The sequence below is a fragment of the Phyllostomus discolor genome, chromosome 8 (assembly GCF_004126475.2).
Source record: "Phyllostomus discolor isolate MPI-MPIP mPhyDis1 chromosome 8, mPhyDis1.pri.v3, whole genome shotgun sequence".
Classification (NCBI taxonomy): Eukaryota; Metazoa; Chordata; class Mammalia; order Chiroptera; family Phyllostomidae; genus Phyllostomus; species Phyllostomus discolor.
Window position 1 is genome coordinate 108,625,897 of NC_040910.2, and position 16,525 is coordinate 108,642,421.

At 50.5% G+C, this 16,525-nt stretch overlaps 1 protein-coding gene and 1 long non-coding RNA gene across 2 annotated transcripts; both read right to left on the minus strand.

The window, feature by feature from the left end:
• Positions 1–1,880: 1,880 nt before the first annotated feature.
• Positions 1,881–6,329, minus strand: LOC118502233. The gene is made up of 3 exons (XR_004904942.1): positions 6,058–6,329; positions 3,235–3,335; positions 1,881–2,028 (listed from the first exon to the last, which is right to left on the minus strand). It is a non-coding gene; the product is annotated as an uncharacterized LOC118502233 (long non-coding RNA).
• Positions 6,330–14,401: 8,072 nt separating this feature from the next.
• LOC114503455 (C-C motif chemokine 4) lies at positions 14,402–16,233 on the minus strand. Its single transcript, XM_028521049.2, has 3 exons — positions 15,952–16,233; positions 15,355–15,469; positions 14,402–14,792 (listed from the first exon to the last, which is right to left on the minus strand). Exons 1-3 carry the CDS (start codon positions 16,025–16,027, stop codon positions 14,705–14,707), a joined length of 279 nt encoding a protein of 92 aa, XP_028376850.1. The 5' UTR covers positions 16,028–16,233; the 3' UTR covers positions 14,402–14,704.
• Positions 16,234–16,525: the final 292 nt, after the last annotated feature.

Below are 16,525 nucleotides of genomic sequence, written 5' to 3' on the forward strand. Positions count from 1 at the left end.
GGCTCCCGAGACCGGTACCCCGCGAATACCCGTTAGAACTTAGCTTGGAGCCCTTGTCGCCGCCCACCTCTCCCTGAGCCCTGCCTGGGAGGTGGAGACTGTTTGTCCTCCCGGGAAGTTTGTCCCGGAGCGGGGCTGACTTTCCTCTTTAGAACTAGCGTTTCGGATTTGGGCTGGAGTTGGAGAGGGGCTGCCGTGGATGGCAGTGACAGAGACTGCTAGTTGTACGACATTCCTCTACTTGGAATCACAACCCCTGTTGTTTTTTTTTTTTCTCCCCAAGCGCAATCACTCTGAATAAAGGCTACCTTCCCCAGTATTCCTTGTAGCAGGCTGTGAACCCTCGTGTGGATCTTGAGAAAACTCGCCACGCGAGAACAGTAATTTGGGAGTTCACACTGAACCATGTGAAATGTAACCTGCCTTACGGGGGATCTGGTTGAGATTGGACACCCTCAAGATTTCCTGAAATCTTAAAAGCAAAATGCTGGGGGTGGGGAGAGGGAAACATAGCCATTTAAAAATCTATGAACAGTTTTCGGTTACGCAAGACGTGAAGCCTTGAAATTTCCATTTGGGCAGACTGGGAAAACCCCTCAGTTGTGCAAATATAAAGCAAATTCTCACCCGTGACTCTCAGGGAAAACCTCGAAGTCACCTGAATGTACATGTTTAATCCTGAGAATGAAGCACTTCTGCGTAGCGATGGAAACTGGGCATATGCTTTAGAAGAGCTAATTGTCTGAAGACTTTGGGCTTCCTCGGGGAGAAATATTTATTTTTCGTTTGACTTTAGATTTCATTATGCTTGCATATAGTTGTTTACTTTGGGGATGTGTGCATACGTACGTTAGGTATGTATGTGTATTTGTGATATTTAAGCATTTGCTCGGAGATCAGGAGCTGAGACCTAGTCACTGCTGTTTTTAGTCGGAGTTCCCCTAAAGCAGAGCCTCACACGAGGTTTGCATGTGAGTGATTTACTCGGGAATGAACATGGAAGAAGGAATCAATGCAAATATGTGCTCTTAAGTTGGCCATCACGAGAGGTGATTGCTCAATCCTTAGGACTTCCTGCAAAGCCTTGCTGAATGCTCCCAGAATCCCCCTCCCGAAGAATAAAAGGGGAAACCACATATCTGTAAGTCTTTGACCTCTGCGGTCAACGGCTACCCCACCAAGCGTAAATTCTCCAGTGCTTCGGAGTTGACCACGCATCGGGATGTGACGGTTTCTGGGGGAGTCTCTGCTGTGAATAGTCGAGGAAGCCCTGAGGCAAAACCGACAGGGGCAGAGTACTAGGCTCCAAGTTCAAGGCATGGCTGGCCAAGTTTTCCTGTACTCATCTGGTGGATGCCTGAGATAAACTGGTTGCTGCAGCAATGATTCCAATAGGACGGTAAAGGGAAGAGTGGTTGAAGGAGTGCAGATGAGATGTCCAACCCAATGGGCTAGAAGGATGTCCGGCCTGGTTGCCACACAGTGGAGGTGGCATGAAAGAGACCGTGGAAGGGATTAGGGTTTGGCGTGGCTCATCTTAGGGTGCAATTGAGACCCTGACACTTACCTGCTATACGACTTTGAACCAATTACTTAATTTTGCCAAACCTCAGTGTCCTTATTTGAAAAAGGGTAATGATAATAAACATAGCTAGGAGGTGGTTGTCAGGATAAGTTGGATGATGCTTGTGGGGAATAGAACACCTTGTTATATAGCAAGAGCTGAACAAATGTCATCTCGCCCTCACTTTCTCCTTGTCCTCCTCCTCACCCCAGCCCAAATAACTCAGGTAGCGAGGGTCCTTTTAACCATGCCGATTTATTTTTTTTATTCTTTTTCATGCTGATTTTTTAAGAGAAACAGATTTTTTCCCTTCCCCACCACATTCCTTGGAATCTCCATCCACAGACTCCTGTGTTCGTCAGTCTTCTTGGGCAAGGAGCTCCAAACAGACGCATCTTTGAAGATAGGAACTCCAAGAAGGGGTGAGGAATTAGAAAGGGGTGACCCTTAAGATAAGTCTTCATCTGAAAAAAATGGACAAAAATTATGCATGAGACCTGCCATTTTAGGGACCCAAGTGCATGTCACACTGTTGAGAGGCGACAGTTCCAGTTCTGGAAACCAATGATCACCTGCCAGGAGCCAGCAAGCTGGAAAAACACCCCCAGGATTGTGGGTGGGTGGGACAGACAATACATCCTGAACACAAGTGGGTTGTTTTTAAAGTATATGCTGACTCTATTGTACTCAGTACAACTTAATTTATAATCAAAACTGAATCACAGTAGCTTTTATGATTTTTTTCTTTTAATGGCTACTGAAAATAAAGAAATGATTATGTGAAGACCCTGAGATATTTTGACAGGAAAGGGGTCTTCATAGGTAAATAAGGCAGTATACATTAAAGGCTTAAAGTGAGCATATTCTTTGGTCACTAATTACACTCCTTAGAATTTATCTCAACAAAAATTAATAAGGGCATGTCCACCAATTTAACATTCATGACAACCATATTAATACTATAAAATGAGCAATGTATTAAATTTGTATTAACTGAAGTTGTTAACATAAGTATATGAGGCCTCCCATAAGGCTGCTAAAGTGGATTGTACAGAATAGGGGTGACGAACTCATTTTCACCGGGGGCCACATCAGTCTCGCAGTTGCCTTCAAAGGACCAAAATAATCGTAGGACTATATAAATGTAACTACTCCTTAGCTGTTAAGGAGTTGAAATTACGTTCAGCCCTTTGAAGGCAACTGTGAGGCTGATGTGGCCCCCGGTGAAAACGAGTTTGACACCCCTGGCACGGAAGCATTGGTGTTGATAGTAAAAATTGTTCACTACCTCTTTCTAAATGAAATAATGAAGAAATCACACATTGTCATGTTCTATATAAATATTACATATCTGTGTGTGTTCAAAGTATTCATCAAAGTGTTAAGCAGGCAGCATTTTGGGATTATGGGTGATTTTGATCTTCTTTTTGATTAAGTACTCCGATTTCTCTCCAGGATACACTTGGGTTACTAAATTATTTTAAGGATTTGGAAACCACTGTCCTGCGATAGATGCTTCTTCTTTGGGGGACGTGTGGGTGAGGAGGGCGAGACCACAGGGAGACAGACTTCGGTGCGTGCATTTCTGCAAAGCCCCACCAGGGCCAAGTGCACAGCCTGCCTGGCTGGGACAAGGTTCGAGGCAGCAAGAAAGGGCCTGATGCGTTTACCTGTGCCTAGTCTTCAGCACAGATGTGGCCACAGCCATTGCTGACGCAGCGCTCCCCGGGGTTACAGTCCCAGTTTCCGCTGCAGAGCTCCACGCAGGTGCCTGCATTAGAAGAGAGCGGCTGAGAGCCGTCGTGCTGGGGGCACAGGCGCTGGAGAAGACAGCCCTGGCTTCAGGAGCCAGCGCCACTTTCCCCTTTCAGTTCAGCACACAGTGTCACTGCAGTGACTCCCCGCAGAACAATACTCACATCCTATGTATTTTGTTTAAGGACAACACGTTCACATAATCCCAATAAAGCAAGACCTACTTTAAAGACATGTAAGAAGGGGACCTGGTGCGATGTGTACCATGTATTGGGTCTGCCAAAAAGCCTGGTTAGTGTTTTCCATAAAGTAAAGGACACAGTCTCCACTTGTGCCGATAACCTTATTCATTTGGATATTCTGAGTATGTCGGCTATCTCCCGCTATTGGCTTCTAGTGGGTAGAGGCTGCTAAACATCTTCCAATGCCCGAGACAGCCCCACAGCAAAGAAGTATTTGGTGAAAATGTCAATGGTACCGAGAAACTTCGGAAACCACTTTTGACACTTCTATCAGCCACAGGGCCTTCTTCATACACTGCACAAATCTTTTTTTTTTTTTTTTTTTTGCATTTCAGTTGTGTTTTTACCTTTCTTGAAATAATAAAGCATAATACACCGAAAACGTTGTGCATTTTTCCACTTTCAGTATTCAAATGACTGCACAGAGATTCACCCATTTTGATAAGTTTTTGTTTTAAAAATGCACACTGATACGACAGCTGTCACAATACAATCTAACAAAATTGTTTTGAATGAAGTCGAAGATGATTAAGCACTACTAGAGCCATTGTACAAAAAAAAGACACAACAAAAACCCAAATTTTTTGGCCAACCCAATACTTGCAGACCCGAGAGAAAATCAGCACCAAGCCGCCATGTCGCTATTAGCTGTCGCTGATTTACGGTGAGAGGGTTAAAGACTTCTCGTCCCTATGCACGGCAGCTTGGGTACCATTATCTGTTCATGTCTTACTATGTATAAGGCACAGAAGTTATTCAAGAAATACAAAGATGTAGCTCTGGCTGGCGTAGCTCAGTGGATTGGGCGCAGGCTGTGAACCAAAGCATCACAGGTTCAATTCCCAGTCAGGGCACATGCCTAGGCTGCAGGCCATGACCCCCAGTAACCACACATTGATGTTTCTCTCTTTCTCCCTCCCTCTCTCTCTCTCTCTTTCTCCCTCCCTTCCCTCTCTAAAAATAAATAAATAAAATCTTAAAAAAAAAGAAATACAAAGATGTAAGAGAGGGTCATTACCTTGAAGCAGCTTAGAGTCTGACAATGGAAATAAGACTCATGTTTAAAGTACTAAGAACACAGCAGTTTGTGACAAGTGTCCTTAGGTGTGTCCAAAGGACGACAGGGGCTCCGTGAAGACAGAAGGCAGTGCTCCCAAGGGGAATGTTGAAGTACAGGACTTTTTAAACGACAGAATCGAAGGGGGTGGTGTGAGAAGAGAATGACTAACAAAAGGTCACAAAGGGACAACGCAACGGGGCTTGGACTAGGGAGAGGTGCGTGTCGGGGCTTGGACGCAACATTAAGGAGGCTCTCGCACGATCTGGAGAATGAGTAACTCAAGTTTTGTGCCCTGGGCGCCTCACCTGCCTCACTCCTCACCCTGAGATAGGGGGACTATGGGAGGAGTGGCAAAAGGGAGGCTGGGTAAGCGTGAAGAAATGTTTGGAAGTTAAGCAGGAAACGTAGGCAGGGAGAAGCGTTTACAGGGGATGCATCCTGACTATCCAGGGAGTTTGGGTTTTATTTGGCAGGCCAGGAGAGGGACATGGTTACTGTTTCCTTAGGAGGGTTATTCTGGTGTCAGCGGGCAGAAGGAACTGGGATTCGGCAAACACTCCAACTTCAGGAGGAAGCGGGGGCAGGGAGAGCTGCCCAGAAGCTTTGCATGGGCCCCGGGCTCCGGCGTGGGGTAACGCAGTGAGCCAGCGGGCGATGGGAAGGAAGGAACACGTGAAAGAGACCATTTCAAAGAATCTATTTGGCAACCAGTTGAATGTAGCAAGAGGAGAGCAGAGAAGAGAGAGAAGGGTGAGTGTTGAATCCAATGGCCTTTAGGGAGAAGAAAGAGATACAGCGAAGAGAATCCAGGAGAGACGAGGGTTTGAGGGTTGATGGAGTGGCGAAAACTGTCAGGTGCCTTGGAGGTTAAAGACGTCGGCTACTCAGGAGAGTCAAGACTGTCGTCAACAGGACCCGGGAGAGAAGTTCCAGCAGAGGGAGGAGGGCAGCCGCGGAGCCTCCAGTCCGGCTTCAAGGGGCTAGGGGTTGAAGTACAGGGAAGTGAGGGCAGAGAATTAAGATTACTGCTTGGCTTTGAGGATGGCGATGATAAAAGGAAAAGAAGAGAGGGAGGCGATGAGTATTTAACATAATTAAGAAAATACTTTCTCTGGACAATCCCACTGATTTGTATCAAGCGATGAAGAGACTGGTAGAGAGAGAGATGCTGGGAGGAGGAGTGCGGCTGGTGAGGGGCTGGAAGAGGAGTGGAGGGGGGTCCAGGTGGTGGTGGGGTGACCAGGGAAAGGAGGGGGAGCAAGTGGAGGCAGAAAGAGGGATGCTGCAGTCCAGGCGGGTCCCTGCAACGGCTCCTTGACTAGAATATCTACCCTCTTATTTCCTCCCCTCCTCCTCCTGCAAACTCCGAGCTCCGATGTCCTACTTTCTGGCTCCGTCGTTTGAGGAGAACGGGGCTGCCCTCTGCCTGGACTCACCCAGCAGCTGACGCGCTATCACCGCAGCCTGGAACTCCTGCACCTCCAGGCTGAGGATGATGACGGCCACGAGGAGGAGGAAGCCTGCCAACTTCATGGTGCTGTTGGGAGTCTCCGGGGAAAATGCAGCAGCAGCTGGGCTGAACACAGCTGAAATGTGTGTCCTTCCGCCCACTGAGCTGACAAGCAAAGCCAGGGGTGGCGCTGGCGACTGCGGGAGCGGGAACCCCGCCCAGAGACGGATAATCCTTCAAGACACACACTACGTGTCCCCTGGGTTTTGCCACGTTGTTGCCTAAGCAAGTCTCTGAGCCAACGGAACACCCTCCTCCGATTGACAAATAAAACTCCTAAACCAGGAAAGACATGGGTGATTGAGATGGGGAAAGGGGGGGGGGGGCGAGAGGGGTGGGAGCTAACTGTGATGTGCTTTCATTCATGCACTCATTTTTCAACACAATTCTCGAACCCCTTGGCCAGGCACATGCTGGCCATGAGGAGTAGGTCCTTACAGAAATTACAGCCTTAGAACTGGGTGCTGGCTCGGGAGGGGCAGTCCGTTCTCCCACTTCTCCCCTCCGAGTTCCGAGCCCAGCGCCTCGGGTGTGCAGGGCAGGCAGAGGCTGCAGCAGAGCCAGCCCGCGAGCTCCCAAGTCGCCTGCTGGGGGTGGGCGGGTGACCTTAGTCTGCTTCTGGCTGGGCCTTGAGGCTGGACAGTCAGAAGCTAGGAAAGGTCCTGGGCAAACGGAATACGGAAACTGAGTCAAAAACATTAAATAAGGCCAAAAAATTTGAACCACTCACCGCCAGCTGGTGAATCGTAGGGTCTCATCTTCCCCAACCAAGGATACCTGAGAGCAAATGGTTTACACCTCTCCCCCGCCCTGCAACGAGAGAACACAATGCTTACATCTCCCTGGTCTGGGAAATAAGAGAGCAGAGACCCGACTAATGCCATTTGTGCTAAACCCAAGCACAGAGGAGGTCAGAGGAACGAGTAACAAAAATGCCATGAAAGCCAGACGGACCCAAGATAAAAATACTGAAGCAGACCAGAGAATAATCCCAACCCCTGCCCCCCGGCAAAATAAGTTCATTTGGATGCATCAGCATATTCAAAACGCCCCTGGAAAGCTAATGAATGTTCTGCTGAAACCCTCCCCTAAGATTCTTAGGAGGAGGAGAGCGATAAAAACCCTCCCGACAGAGACCAGGTGTGGCCCCTGCTAGAGCACACTCCTGTCCCTTCCCCGGTGTGAACTTTTTACTTCCTTCTAAACGCTAAGGGGCCCCCACAAGACTTGCAACCAGGGGAGCTGCATGGGCAGTGGCCGCTCATCCCGGGTACACCCCCTTCCTGCCTCCAAGGCCCCCCTTTTCTCTGACTTCCCTGTGAGCTGACAGCAGCCCCACCCTGGCTCACCCACTTCCTATAACTTTGTTTCTAGGAGCCAAAGCAGAGCCATTTAGTGAGGGCCGGGGACGGCGCCAGTTCTAGGCAAGTGACTCACTATCTGTCACAGATCCCTGTGAGGCCAGTGTTCCTAATCCCAGCTTACAGAAACGGGGGCTCTGGGAACTTGAGTAATTTATACACGACCCCAGAGGTAGGGACAGGTGGCCATAGAATCCAAACTAAGTCTGATTTCCAAGGAAAGATTTGAAACAATGTCTGCTCACTGTCCCTGCCCAGTCCCCGTAGGACCAACAGCCGTTTCACCCACAAACCGGGATAACGACGACAGCCCCAGCAGGAGCTGCCCCAGTCCGAGCCCCCGTGGCCTCCTCACCATGGGGCTGTGTGGGTCCTGACAGGGGGAAGGGAGGGGAATTGGTGGAGAAAGCCCAGCCAGCCAGCCAGAGTCGGGGGAACCCCACTGGGCCCTGGGGCAGAGCTTGCTTGTCCCAGCTGAGCTTTTCAGACGGTGGGGCAAAAATGTGTCTGAGCAGGAAGGGGTGGAAGGGAAGGGGAGCTTGGCCATGAGGGTGAGTCATGGCCAGCAGCTGCCACCCCAGGGCGCACCACATGCATAGCTGTTGGGCCGTTTGTGATTAAAGTTTGTGTGCATTGAGAAAATGAACGAAGAAAGACGGGGAAGTCGACAGAAGGCGGCTTTTAAAAGCTACTTCACGCAAGGAGGTGGTCTGGTGTGGGAGAGCGTGTTCTGGTTTTGAGTGAAAGAGACCACCTCGGTCGGCCCTTTATGACCGGACCACATTGCCTCTCGACGCTCAGTTTCCACGTCTGTGGGATGAGCATGACATCATGACTTCCAAGAAAGGAGTAAAGGCCCAGCTGTATGCCTCACGGTAACCAGGGCGACCACGTAGGGTCTCGTAGGTTGCGTGCCGCACCACTGAGTGCGGTGACGGGTGAGCGAGACTGCAATCCGTCCCCGACTTCCTTCCCGCAGGCCTGCACCCCCGGCTCCGCCTCCACGCGGAGGGAAGGCCACTTTCCCTAACTAGGGAAAAGGTGCTGCCTGTTCACCACGCTGAGCTCACACTGGACTCTGTCCCCCGGAAGAGGGCCTTTTCCTAATTCTCACGGAAGTGTCGTTTGAGCTCGTGGTGGTCTCTGCCCAGCCTGGCATGGCTTTCTGCGTTCCAACACAGGCTGTTCCCGCACCCATTTCTCACCTTCCGTAGATCTGCGGCCACGGCTTCCCTGCCTGGAATCAACCCTACTCCTCAGTACAAGCTGGGGGCCGATTACAGGCGTGAACATTTAACGGGACTCTGTTCACTCCGGGTATTGGGTGTTGTAAACCCTGGCCGGAAGGAGGGAAAGGAAAGAAGTCTTCGATCCACCCTTTACGGGACAGGGGTTCTTGGAAAACTGGAGTCTTGATCTTTTCTGAGTTCCGGGCCGCCACTGAGACTTTAGAGGATGACAGAATTTGGAAGGTCCCCTCCTAGGCTGACCCTGAAACTCCAGTCCATGTCACAAGCACCTGGGGAAGTCAGAGCTGGGGACCCGGTGCCAGAGAGCCAGGTGGCAGCCCCAGCTGTTGGGGGCCAGTTTCCGAAGCTTTGTGCATGCCGGGCAGCATCAGGCTGCAAGGTCAACCCACGTGGTGAGCTGGTCCATACGCAACCCATACAGTGTCCTCAAAGCGAGTAAATAATGCAACAGTCTCTTCAAACGCAAGGGCAGAGTGCTGTAATTAACGACATAGACTTCCATTTATTGGCATTCCTGAGTCCACCAGGCACATTGTCATTAAGCATGCTGGATACTGAAAGTTCAGCTATCTTACGAGTATCTTCAAGTTCGTGACATTTGAAAAGGGCCGTACTGAGCCAATAGGAAATATGAATCCAAAAGTGTTAAAAACAGGCAGGACCCTGGGCTGCAATAAAGACTCTGCACCTTACAGAGAGAATACGCAAGGGGTCTTCTCTGCCGTGCGATGCCAATGCTCCCTACTGGCCAAGCAGCCCCAGGGAGGACGCATATCCAGCGCCGACCCCCCACCTGTTTCTCGGCTACCGGTTGTTGAGCACTTGCCACGCTCCAGGCACTGGGCTAAGTGTTGAGCACAACCTCGTGCAATCCTGAGAAAAGAATGTGAGGCAGGAACTGTGACCCCCTTGTGAAGGAGACTTCGAGGCTCTGGGAGTCTGAGAAACTTGTAGGAAAGCACAGAGCTCAGAAAAGGTGGGGGCAGGGCTCGGGTGGGTTCTGTGTGACTTCAAACCTCACTCTGCTGTCAGATCTCTGTGGAAGCAGCAGCCGTGTCCACCCCTGAACCAGGACAATGATGAACTAGGAATTCCTGTCCCCACCGGAAGCTCCCAAGGCCTCTTATCTCCAACCCTTGGGATGGGGCTCTGTGAGTCCTGATGAAGGGTGAGGAGGAGGGTTTTGGAGGAAGCCCAGTCCGCCGGCCGGCCAGCCAGCCAGAGTCAGGGAGACCCCTCTAGGACAGAGCTTACTCGCCCCATCAGGCCCCTCAGGGAACAGGAAAAGGCAGGTCGGAGCAGGAAGAAGTGGTCCCAAGGGGGAGGGTGGCCTCGAATAAGTCCAAGTGCAGCCAGTAGCTGTCATAGCACTCACGCACTTGTAGCTACTCTATGCAAAGATGCTGGGTGGTGTTTTTACTATTATTATTATTATTATTATTAGAATGGTTTGCAGGAAACCGCATGACAATGTGGACAGTGCTCCCTCATAATGACTTCGCAGAGGGTGGCAGTGTGGTGCACTAGAAAGTATTCTTTGGAGGTCAAGAGCATTCTAGTCATTTAATAACTGCCCGATGTGTGACAAGCAAATAAGCTCTTTGAAACCCAGCTTCCAAGCACGTGGAGTGAGAGTGATAATGTTTACAAAAAGATGGTATGGAGATTAAATGAGAAAGTGTGAGATTTACAGAGAATTCCACCTCACCTCTAGCTCGACCTGCCATGTAGGTCATGCACTGGGCAGTAACCGCCAGCAGGGGGCGCAATAGGGCTAACGCCGTTCCAGGCTTTGCTCCTGTGCCAGGAGCTCAGGCTCTGCGGTCCCTGGAGGGAGAGGACACCACTCTTTACGTGCAAATGGGGGACATGGTTAGGTATGACAGCCTCCTGCGGCCACTATTTACAGTGTGATCCACGTGACTTAAAGAAAGACGGTAGAAAGGAATCAGGGCACAGTGGGCAAAAGAAAAGAAAGCATTTGATTCACTCCTCAGCTTTCTCATCTGTAAGATAGAGGTCTCATCATGAAAGCTCTCAAGATTCAATGAAATGATGTATTTGGAAAGACCTGGCACAGACAGGTGGCCAAATGTGTGTTTTCCACTCTCCTCCCTCTCTGGGGGGGGGGGGGGGGGAGGTGCCAACTCATTGCAAAGGGCTATGAAACATTCCCTCAAAACAAATAAATGTTTCATAAACACAATTGAAACTGTTTCTAAAATATATGTGATTTAAAATAAAAATAAACAAAAAAGGAAAAAAGAAAAAGTATGTGATTGAAAAGGAAAAACTCATAAACGTATATCCTTGTCAAATAACTAAAAATTAAAATATATTCAGCATTTTAAGGTTTGTCAAACTTTTTGTGTATAAAGTGCGTTCTCACAAAGTTGGCAATTCTCAGCAAACTGGCAATGTATCTTCGGATAAAAAAAAATGCATAACCTTTGAGCCAGCAGTGATGTTTCTTGGAACGTTTCCTAAGGAAATAATCAAGGGTGAATGGAAATACTTAGTTCCAAGGGTTTCCTTTGATAGCAAAATACTAGAGACACTTAAGTGTTCATTGGTCAAAAATTAGGAAGTAAAATATGGCATATCCACCATGACGAGGCTCTGAAGCCTTTGGAAAAACAATGGAGTTGTAGCGGCACATACATTGTCCTGGGAGGCTGGTCACTACTTGTTACTGAGTGTAAAAAAGAGAAAAGTTTTAAAAATGTTTGTGGAGCATGATGCAATGATTATTTTGTACCACACACCCTGAAGAAACACACACACACACACACACACACACACGAACAAACATGTAATTATGTTTATCTCCTGGCGATGAGATTCTGGGCACCTTTTGCCATCAATGTGTTTTGTAGTTTCTGACTTTTCTAAAATGAGTACATATTCCTCTAAAAAGATGAAGCATTTTTTTTCAGGAGTCTCATACCTGAAAACCCTGGGACAAAGGGCTGCAAGGCCAGCCTTTCCCTCGGGAAGGCAGGAGCGGAGGGAAGCCCCGGCACTCGTGAGTTTTTCTGCCACATGCCTGGGCGAGCGCACAGGTGTGAGAGTTCAGAGAGCGCCCGACTCCTCATTCTCCCTGGAAGGAAGGGCGGAAGGAAGTCAAGACTTACCCACCAGGGGAATGGGGTGTGGGGACCTGGTCGAAGAGGTGAAGGAATTAAATACCAGTCGGTAGTTACAGAATAAAAACAGGGACGTAAAGTACGGCACAGGAAAAAGAGCCGGCAATATTGCAGTAACTACGCACGGTGCCACGTGGGTTCTGGAAATATCGGGGGGAAAACTTTGTAAAATACATGATTGTCTAATCACTATGCTGTACGCTTGAAGCCAATACAAAATAATACTGAAAGTAAACTGTAATTGAAAAGTTTTTAAAAAGCCAGTTTTGCCCCAGCTGGTGTGGCTCAGTGGACTGAGCGCCAGCCTGCAAACCCAAGGGCCACCGGTTCCATTCCCGGTCAGGGCACATGCCTGGGTTGTGGGCCGGGTCCCCAGTGGGGGGTACATGAGAGGCAACCACATGTTGATGTTTCTCTCCCCCTCTTTCTCCCTCCCATCTCCTCTCTCTAAAAATAAATAAGTAAAATCTTAAAAAAAGAAGTCAGTTTAAAGTTAAAATTAAAAAAAAAAAACATACCTACCTATTTGAACGGTGGGGGGGCAGACGTGACCACAGCCCTTCCTGACACGCTGTTTCCTGGCCCGCGCCCCTGCCCGCTCTGCACCGGCGCTCACGGATGCCTCGTGAGAAGAAAACTAGTCACGTGCTTTTAAGTCTTACAATTAAAGAATAAACTTTAAAAATGCCTTTACAGTATCATCAAAACCATCATCAATTACCTAAGAACAAATCTAACAAATTAGATTTAGAAAACTGCATGTCATTACCAAGAAACACTTTAAAAGTATCTTAATAAACAGTGATGGGTGATTACTGGGGGGAGGGGGTCTCAGGGGTCCAAATGGTAATGGGAAAAATACAATAAAGATTACATTAAAAAATTTTAAAAAAGCAGAGTGAGATGCCAAGTCCATGCATCAGGAGACTCACGGTCATGAAGATGTCAGTTTCCCCCAAACTGAAATTTAACATAATTCCAATTAAAATCTGAAGGATTTTTAATGCAAAGTTACACACTGATTGTAAGCCTTACACAAAAGTTCCAAAAATCAAGATAATCAAGACGATCTTTTTTCTTCCTGTTTTTTAAACTCACAGTTGACAGGCAGTAGTAATTGGTTTCAGACGTACAACACACTGATTGAACATGTACACAGCTTCCAAAGTGTTCACCAGAACCGAGACGATCCACAACACAGTTGTCAGGGGCTCGGGGTGGGGAGGGGGAGGAAGAAGAAGAGGAGATGAGCTAATTTTATTATGACTGTTACTTACAGGAAGACGCAGATAATAATCCACAAAAGGAAGGGAGCGAGGGCATGACTGAGAGGGCTCAGTATAAAGGAACCAGCAGCACAAGAATACAAACCTTTCCAAATACAAAACACGTGGTAAGATAGAGACAGGGAGACAGACCACGCAAATGAAATCGGAAAGACGACATATCTAATAAAGAAGGAACTATAGCAGTAAGTAATAAAACAACAAAAAGGTAAGAATGGGCTGTCCTTTCTGGCACCCAAGAGGCATGTCACAAGGAGCACAGAGAAGGGGACAAACCTGTCCCACACTCTGCCACACGCTTGCTGGGTGGCCTTTACAGCCGGTCACTTCTCAGCCCTCGGTCTCTGTAAGCCGAGAGGGCTGGACCAGGAGGTCTGCCCGGTCCTTCCCGGCTTTAACAGACCCCGTTCTGTGTCCTGCAGACCACAGCTGGTGGTCCACTAATTCTGCTTCCAAGCCCTGTTCTGACCCACGGGAGGGGGCGTTCTGCCCCGGGGGTACGGAGGAGACCTGCTCTGGGTCGCACCCACCGTACTCCAGGCCAAACCCGACATTTCTTCTGTCCTGAGACAACACCCCACCTCTGCTTTGGGCGTTAGAGAGCTCATGCACTGACTACTCTGAGCCACACCACGGTGCTAGGGAAATAGACACGAGGCCCATTTTAGGTGAAAAGGCCACGGCTTAGAGAGGGAAAGAGAATCTTCAGCCCTTCCGAGGGGACAGGACTCCCCCCATTTCACAGGTGTGGAAACTGAGGCCCAGCAAGGCGAGCTGGCTTGCCTAATGATGCGCCGGTGAGAGGTGGCGGGGGCCCGCTTTCCCGGCTCTGAACTCCCTCATCCCCCCTCTGTGCTGTGCCGCTGCTGCTATTCACAACCTCTGCACGAGGCGCGAAATGACACCCGAGGCCTCACGGCTGTCCCCCAGGTCACCCTTGCACGGCGCTCTCCAGGCAGACCCACAAGCCGAGCAAATCACCTTACCTCCGTGCCCCTGCTTCCCCGCCTGTGAAGCTGGAGGTAAGAGTCCCTACTTCGTAAGGGTGTTCAAATCCCCGTGAAAAGTATTAAGTGAAACCTTGTTTTTAGAGCAGGGAGCCTGCAGCAACTGCACATTCTTATTGCGTTTGGAAATGGTCGCTTGGCCCTCTTCATAAACCAGGCAGTCCCCTTCATACCGGATCAAAGGAAAACACAGACAAACTGTATGGTTTGTTTTTTTTTTTCAGTTTTATTATGAAAACACAGAATCACCCGCATCACCCGAGTACACGCAAGAGCAGAGAAACAGCGCAGGTGGACCGTCCCCTCGGGGGACAAGTGTCCCTTGGCAACGCCCACATAAATTATGGAAACAACACCAAACACAGTCACGCACGCAGCACATCAGGAAGCTTAAATTAGGAGACGGGACGGGGCCACTGGGGGGAGGGGGTGGTGAGCGAGGAGAAAGTGTGTCTGGCTGAGAAGCCCCAGGCTCTGCGGCCGCCATCCCGAAGACCCAGCCGGAGCCCACGCCTGGGGCAGCTCAGTTCAGCTCCAGGTCGTTAATGTAGTCCTGGGCCCAGGACTCGCTGGGGTTGGCGCACACTTGTCGGCCCCGTTTGGTCTGGAACCTGTGGGGGAAGGAGTGGAGAGATGAGCATCGTGTGGGCCCTTGTCTGCTCGACCACAGTTCCTAAGTCGGACAGCCCCCGGTGGGTGGTGGGACCCTTCCTGGGGTTGCGCTTGGAAAAGGACTCCTTGTAACCCCCCCCCACACCCCCCGGATTTAGCCATGGCCTCAAGGTTGCCCAAATCAGGAGCCAATCAGTTTTACAATTAATAGGGCTGTATCTCCCCATTCATCCCCCGGTGCCCTCAGCAGTAAGTTCTCCGTGTGTGTTTCTAAGCATGGCTGAAGAAGTCAGCCCACAGTTCCCGTGATCTTTTTGACTCTCTCTGGTTTCCCAGCCTCTGGCTCATTTCCTTCCAGGGACCCCAGCATCTTGTCCCTTCCCGGCCCCCTCCAGGACCCGACGGGTGACTTCGTGACCTTGTTCCTTACTGCCTTCGGGAGGGCGTTGGCCCTGAGACCTGCCTCCCTACTGGCGGGTCCTCTCCCTGCCCAAAGCGGGCCCCTAGTCTGATGCCACCCTCGCCCTGACCACCCAGAGTAGCCCCGAGGCCCGTACTTACACCACAGCTGGCTGGGAGCACAGGCTGCTGGTCTCGTAGTAATCTACCACGAAGTCGCGAGGAAGTTGCCGGGTGGTATAGGAGAAGCAGCAGGCCGTGGGAGGGTCTGAGCCCACTGGAAAGAAAGGCCCAGGTGAGGTCGAGGCCCCTCAGGGAGCTACCCCTTTGGCTTTTAGTTACAGATATTCAAGCGGCATCTCTGGGGAGCTACCAGACCCCCAAGTACGGTCCCTTGTATCCAATCCCACCCACCCCGAGTCGGAGTCATTTCCTGCATACGGGGTCCTAAGGGAGGATCTCAGAGCGGGGCTGGGCCCCAGAGCACGCGGCTCACTCTGTTTAAGGGATGGGGAAACCAAGACACCCAGAGAGACGGGCCCTTTCTCACACGAGTCTGCTGGTTACTGTTTCTCAAGAAAACAGGAACTTGAACATTACCGCATGCCTAGTACACGCGACAGTTAACGGCAGGCTCCCTAAACATCTCCCCAGCTTCCCCCTTGTCCCATCCCCAGACGCCACCGTGGGACCAGCCCCGGCTGGAAAGCCTGTATGGGGGGCCCTAGAAGCAGCGGCGGCGGCAAGGACACAACTTACTGGGTGCGGAGAGCGCGGGAGAGCAGAAGGCAGCCCCGAGCACGAGGAGGGAGAGGGCAGTGATGCAGAGCTTCATGGTCCTGGTGGAGAAGAGGCTTTCTTGGAGCTGGGAGTGCAGACCCCAGAAGCTTCAGAGCCCAACCGTGTTCTGTGCTGGTACTGAGTTGGGATCCCCTCTTTATAGGACCTCCGAGGACCGGGCCAGAGGCGGGGGCGCGGGAGGCCAATGGAGTTTCCAGGCTGGAGGTGATGTCACCGTGCCCGTGAGGAAACCGAAGCTGGCTGACAGCAAGGAGCTCATCACATCCCCCTAGCGTGATGTTATCGTGGTGGAAAGGAGGAGGAGGAGGAGGAGGAAGGGTGAAGGGGGCCGTACCCAAGAGGGAAGTGGTTCGCCGAAGGCCGTGGTGGCCGGGACTGAGGAGATAGTGGCGAGCCCGAGAGGAAGGATGGAGCGCTCACACCTGCTCGCCGAGGCTCGCCGACGAGAACCGTGCGGCTCTCGGCAGTTGGCACCTCCAGGAGCTGGAGGCTTCGCACCCCGGTTTCCAGGGCGGCCACGGGCCTGGCCTCG